The sequence below is a fragment of the Diorhabda sublineata genome, chromosome Y (genome assembly GCF_026230105.1).
Source record: "Diorhabda sublineata isolate icDioSubl1.1 chromosome Y, icDioSubl1.1, whole genome shotgun sequence".
NCBI lineage: Eukaryota > Metazoa > Arthropoda > Insecta > Coleoptera > Chrysomelidae > Diorhabda > Diorhabda sublineata.
Window position 1 is genome coordinate 5,701,685 of NC_079486.1, and position 7,244 is coordinate 5,708,928.

General features: G+C 33.7%; 1 protein-coding gene across 1 annotated transcript; it reads right to left on the minus strand.

Moving 5' to 3' along the window:
* Nucleotides 1–5,134: 5,134 nt before the first annotated feature.
* LOC130451911 (uncharacterized) lies at nucleotides 5,135–6,400 on the minus strand. Its single transcript, XM_056791264.1, has one exon. It carries the CDS (start codon nucleotides 6,398–6,400, stop codon nucleotides 5,135–5,137), a length of 1,266 nt encoding a protein of 421 aa, XP_056647242.1.
* Between the last annotated feature and the right edge of the window lie 844 nt (nucleotides 6,401–7,244).

A 7,244-nucleotide genomic window follows, 5' to 3' on the forward strand; every position in this document is an offset into this window, starting at 1 on the left:
ACCCAGCCAAAAATAATAAAGAACTCACTTCCTCATATCCATATTATAGCACAGTCTTGAATACACAAGACTTGGAAGCTCCTATGCCCCTGCATCAAATTTCAAAGTTTGAAAAATCTAATAACATTTCCGTCAATGTCTATGCCTTGGATTTAATTGAAATAAATAATAAAAAACCATTTTACAAAGTATATCCAGTAAGACTTGCTAAATCAATACACGAGAAACATGTAAATCTTTTATTAATTCAAAATACATATTTTCCAAAGCTAAACGATTATGAAGCACCTCCTATAGATAATGACAATTCAGAAATCACATATCACTACTGCTGGATCAAAGATTTGTCACGTTTAATTAATAGTCAGTTAAGTAAAACTACATATAAAAAATTTATTTGCAATCGCTGCATAAATTATTTCAGCAGTGAAAGTAAATTGAATGTCCACTTGAAATTATGCTCTGAATTAAATAATTATAAAATGTCTTTTCCAAAATATGAATCTGTTAGTTTTAGAAATTATATATATAAACAAACTACGCCTTTTGTAGTTTATGCCGACTTTGAGTGCATGCTAGAACAATTTACAGATAAAACACAGCTTCATAATAAGACAAATAAATATCAAAAACATATAGCATATAGTGCTGGTTACTATGTAAAATGTAGCTACAACGAAGACTTGAGTTTTTTCAAGAGCTACAGAGGTAGAGATTGCATGGATTGGTTTGCAAATGAATTATCGAATTTAGCTGAAAGTATTAAATCAGAAATTAAAACTATTACACCTATGGAAGAAAAACCAGATTTACGTGTGGCAACAATGTGTCACATATGTGAAAAGGGTTTTTCCTCTACAGATATCATTGTTAGAGATCACGATCATTTTACGGGGAAGTTTAGAAATTTTGCAAATCAAGCATGCAATTTAAATTTCAAAAAACTGTTTGTTGTACCTACAGTTTTCCATAACTTAGTAACTACGATAGCCATTTCATCATTTCGGAATTAAGTAAAAGAGGAAACATCAGTTTACTCCCCATAAATAAAGAAAAATACATTTCATTTACACTTAACGATTCAGATACAAATATAAAATTTCGATTCATAGATTCACTGAGGTTTTTGGGTACTTCCTTGGAAGAATTGGCTGCTACATTGAATGATAATGATTTAAAAATTTCCAAAAGAGAATTTAGTAATTTAAGTGTCGAACAATTTAAATTAATAGCCAAAAAGACCAATAGAGGCATTTTATAATAAATTGGAGGATAAAAACATCAGTATTGAGAAGTATTCTCATGCTCATGCAGTGTGGAAATCATTTGATATTGAAAATTTGGGTCAGTATTCTGATCTATACTTAAAGACCCATGTTTTACTTTTATCAGATGTTTTCGAACAATTTCGAAGAAAATGTTCAATTACTTATGGTTTAGACCCTGCATGGTACTATACAATGCCTGGATATACTTGGGACTGTATGTTGAAATATGTAGGATGTAAATTAGAGTTATTGCATGACGTAGACATGATCATGTTTATCGAGAAAGCAATTCGAGGAGGAATTTCGGTTTGTAGCAGTAGATTATCGAATGCTAACAATAAGTACATGCCTGAATATGATTCTACAAAACCCTCAAAGTACTTACTCTACCTGGACGTCAATAATTTATACGGGTGGGCTATGTGTGAACCATTACCATACGAGGGATTTGAATGGTTAGATAATGAAAATTTTGATGTTATGTCTGTGGCAGATAATTCTTCCGTAGGATATATATTACATGTAGACTTGGAGTATCCACATGAATTACATGATCTTCACAGAGATTTTCCATTTGCTCCCGAACACCGCAAGCCTGTAGGCTCAAATTATTCCAAATTAATGACAACGCTTTATTGTAAAAAAGAATACACAGTTCACTATCGTAATTTAAAACAAATGTTAGCCAACGGTTTGAAAATTAAAAAGATACATAAAATTCTGAAATTCAATCAATCTGCATGGCTGCGGCCCTATATCAAACTAAATACTCGTTTGAGGGCTGCAGCTACCAATGACTTTGAGAAAAATTTATATAAATTGGCAAATAAAGCTGTGTTTGGAAAGACGATGGAAAATATACGGAAGCACCGAATTGTAAAACTTGTTAAAACCTGGAATGGTCGATACGGCACCAAAAATTTGATATCTAGTGTTAGGTTTCATAGTCGAACAGTTTTTAATGAAAACCTAATTGCAGTAGAACTCACTAAATCAGAATTGGTTTTCAATAAGCCTCTTTATGTTGGTATGACAGTTTTGGATTTGTCGAAGCTGTGTATGTATCAATTCCATTATGATTACATGATTCCGAAATTGGGTATTGATAGATGTAAATTAATGTACATGGACATAGACAGTTTTGTGTATGAGCTCATCTGTGATGATGCATATGAGGAGGTGCTAAAAGCTGATTTAACAAAATTCGATACTTCAGATTACCCCATCAATAATAACTATAATATTCCACAGGTAAATAAAAAAGTTCTGGGAGTTATGAAAGATGAAAACAAAGGCCAAATTATGACTCATTTTGCAGGCTTGAGGTCTAAAATGTATTCTTTTAAAGTTCAATCAGGTGCAATAGTAAAAAAGGCAAAAGGAGTTCGATATAATGTAGTAAAAAACAAAATAAATTTTGAAGATTATGTAAACTGTTTAAATGATTTCAAAGAAAAAAATATTACTCAACGCTGTATTAGGTCATATGCTCATAACGTATATAGCATAGAACAGACAAAAATTGAGCTAAGTCCTCATGACGATAAAAGATATTTGATTAGCAATAGTTATGATACGCTGCCGTGGGGTCATTATAGTATTCCAAACTTACTCTCTTGTAGATAATGAACTCCTCAACATTAATGGAATTATGCATCATAAAAATTTGTGAAACGATAAAGTCAGCAGCCGATTTCGCAGAGCAATCCCCTCTTCCTCGGAAATTGACCGAAAAAATTGTGAAAAAATTTCCTGTTTACAAATGGAATGCGATGATAAAAGAGGCTGAGAGTAATCCAAATTCTTCATCCATTGGAATAGAATATGTTGACTATAATAAAGAAATACCGTTATATTTAAGAAACATTATATTAAGTAAAACAAATTGGGGAGATATGTTTGAAGAATCTACTTACTGCCTATGGTCTAGTGGATATTGGCTTCCACAATATCGTATAAATGTTTGTAAATCATGTTATTTTGTATTTAGAACGGTCCATAAATATTTAAAAAAGAACATTTTTGTTAATTATGATCACTGTCATGAAGTATTTGATGGTGACGAAATTGTTGAATGTGTATATCAAGAAATGTCCTATTGGTGTCAGAGTTGTTTTAACAAAGTCTTATTCATGATAAAATCACATGAGTCCTGTATTAATAATTTACATGAGATGCCTAGAAATAATCGTTTTGATGATTCTGATATAGACAGTGACATTGATACTTTTGAGGCCGCTATGCAGTAAAAACAATATTCATGGAATGTATCTCTCTCTCTCTCATAAATGTAGAATATTGTCGTTTTCTTATTATAAAATTATTCCTGTGTTTTTGCGGTATTATGAACGGTGGCGGTTCATAATACCACATCAAAAAATATCTGTTTTATCATAGTTTTTTAGTATGCGTTTTAGGTGATTTATATGAGCGTTGTTAGTGTTAGACATAAGTCTGTGCCCAACAGGGCTTTATTAGAAATGTATTTTCATTTTTTTTTCTTTCCACTGGTCATTGTGATGTCATCCTTCATGTATAAGTGTTATACTATGACAGTCACGAGAGTAATAAAGAGTTTCAGCGATAATGTGAGCTTTTATTTAAGAAAAAAAGCAGTAAAAACAATATTCATGGAATGTATCTCTCTCTCATAAATGTAGAATATTGTCGTTTTCTTATAATAAAATTATTTTTAAAATTCTTGTGTGTTTTTGTTAGTTTCCAATATATCTTTATGTAATAGCAGTAAAAACAATATTCATGACATGTATCTCTCTTGTCGTTGCGTCAAACGTCACATCGTTACGTCAAACGTCACGTCGTTAAGTCAAACGTCAAGTGTTGCGTCAAACGATCATCAAACGTGTCTACGTATGAGAATGTCCTCTTTCGTAATATGTCTTCAGAAGAGTACAGACGTCGAATTGAAGAGTTTATTAATAGCATTGGTGAATTAAAGAAAGATATTGCTTTCTATGGAGATAAAAGTGAGGTTATGGAACAAATGCAGAATCTTAGTTTATTTGATAAGAAAGTGACGTGGAGCAGTCTTCACTGGGGGTTGCCTGAAGAGGTCCATCAGTTGGCCCGTAGACTGCCGCAAACTACTTATCCGTTAAGACGTATTCAACCTACACCATGTTCAACAGAACAGAAGGGGATATAAAAAATGAAATTAATTCTGTTTTTGCTATGTCATGTGTAATATTAGTGGCTGTATTTGTTTTAATTTTAAAAATTATTTTGAAAATTGTAAAACGAAAATTCCAATCTTCATGTAATATAAAAGTTGATGAATATACAGAGTGTTTCAATAAAACCCATATTTTAAAAAAAACTTTATTTATAATGGTAATACAGTATTTAAAAACCAGTGACGGAGACGTTGTACATTTCTTTCAGTACATGAAAATAGTCCAGATGCGTGACAGGGGTTTGGATCTTGAGCAGTTTCCAGTTTCACAGGGTGTACCATCAAATTTGCAAACGTCAATAATATGTGGAAAAATACCGAAAATGTGACATTTCTTCTGCAGAAAGTCGACTTTTTGTTGTCCTCGAACGTAAATGTAGTCTGCGGCATACAATAACTTGCTTTCTAATATTTCATTTACTTTAGAATATTCTACATCTCCTGAAGAGTATCGAATGCCGTGCACATTTCTTTCCAAGTATGATGTGGTCTTTTTGTCCTCGTTACTTAATGTAGAAAACGGTTGCGGTGGTAAAAATATGTAATGTGAACTTTTGAAGCCAATTTCTATGGTGAGCTCTTTGGCAACGAAAAGACCGTCTACGACAAAACCTTGAATGTCTACAAAAGCTACTCTCATGTTGACGTCTTCTCGAACACTAACTCACAACATCTAGTTCAAGCTTTTAACAATTTCGGTGAGGGGGAAGTATTCCATTACACAATCGTGAATTATGATGCAATAGACTTTGGTATTTTCGGAAAAACCTAGGTTTGCTTCAATGTCAAGTTTCACATCGACTGTGGATGCCTTCATGCTTTCCTCCTGTTTTGAACAATCGATAACAAACAATGCTCGTTTCTTGAAAGAAGAATAATCCAGCAGGAGGCGCTTCTGTGTGGAGTTTGCGTAGTTGGGATAGAATTCAGTATAGTTAAAATAGGCTTCATTGTAATCAGTTTTAGCGAAATCCAATTGCATTCTTTCATTGGGCCAATAATCACCATTAAGTGACAGTATTATACTTTGTACGTCGGCATTGTCAAATAAAGTCGGGTCAGCTGTACTCAAGTTACGTTTGTCGGTTTGAAAGAAAACAATAACAAAACGAGGTCTTTCAACTGAAGTGGATGTCTTGACAGCCCAAACTTCATGTCTTGCTCCTTTAGTAATTGAGGGTAATTCGTGTAACTCCCACTTCCTAAATGGAATAACTATAGGTTGATCTTTTTGAATGGATTTCATGAGATTTAATTTTATGTCGTCATTAGGAAAGATATGTTTAACTTTTAGCTCAACGCTTGTAATGTTTATTTTAGCTGTTGTAGTGGAGAGCGTTCCAGAGACATTCTTTTCAGTAATATATAAGCAATCATTATCATTTCGTGCCCGAACTAGTCGTATTGTTTGACGCCCACATGTAATCATTGAATAATCGTTGAAAATGCTGAAAATATGTTTGAGAGGTATTTGAAGGTTGAAGGACTTGTCGCTAACATTCAGAATAGGATCTTTCGGGTAATTCCAGCCGGCTATAGCCATATGATTGGAATCTTCTTGGTTATAACAAGTCATAGTACGTACGGCACTCACTATTCCAGGATCCCGAACTGTTTCCATTTCCCTGGCACTTTCACTGTACGTACATGAATCGAATAGAAAGGCTCCAACATTATTTGCTAATTTTACGTCACCAGCTCCATGTATTTCAAGCGAACCTTTAATGCACAACAAAGTTTCGCTCATTGCAAAGAACGAATCAACCTGATTAATGCTAAACTCCACAATGTCACTGCAATTGAATGACTTTATAAATGGAGCATAGGTTCTGTATTCAGCCTTTCGAATTGAATCGTCAAACATCGGCTTACGGTAGATATCAAACATTGGAGGCATGTTGTCGTTTTGGCGTTGACGTTTTCCATACATTGTTGTCATTTTTCAATTTAAAACCCAACGATTGCAGAACCAATTTGTTTGCGAACGTGAGTTGCTTCAGCTTTGATGGTAGCTTATCTAATGAAGTTGAATGCTCTGTAGACTGTCTTTTATGATTTATTATTAGTCCCATTTGCTTCGCGCGCTCTAAGCTCCAACACTAACGTACTTAGTTCTCCACGAAAGTTTACAGGCTGACCGTCTTGGTCTAAAGCGATGACGGTGATATTGGTTATTTCACGTTGTGGTATAACAGGTAAATAGAGCAAATTATGAGGAATTTCGTCTATGGAATATCCTGGATCCACTTGTATGACGAATTCGTATATAGTATGAGCAGGTCTGTTTGCATCGAAGGCTCCAGTAGTAATGTTACAATCGAAGCGAAAACTAGATACTTTAATGATTTTGACGGGGAGATCTGACGAGTGTATTTTGTTTGCGTCGAGTATTTTCGGCGAAAAACCCAAAATTCTCCCAAGACTATTATCTTCTTTGAATGAAATTTTGTATTTACTGGAAATTTCACATTTCAACGTATTGTGATTGGGTTTTAGTAAAAATATACCCTCTGGTCTAGTTGAATTGTCCACACCCAATTTATCTCGTATAAACGCTTCAATATCGACAATTTCGTAACATCCTATGGGAAAATCAAAACTTTGAAGCTTGCCCTTGGTATCGTAGTAGTAAAACTTACAAACTTACTTAAAACAATACAATGTTTGGTATACTGTGATAAGACGCAAAGCTATTTCGTAATCATTATTCGGATCGAGCACAATAGGCGTAGTAGGTTGAAAGGTAAATTCATAATTGATGCTGTTTACTCTCAGCAACTGTG

Coding starts and splice junctions, on each gene's coding strand:
- LOC130451911 (XM_056791264.1), bottom strand. CDS start 6,400: ATGACAACAATGTATGGAAAACGTCAACGCCAAAACGACAACATGCCT.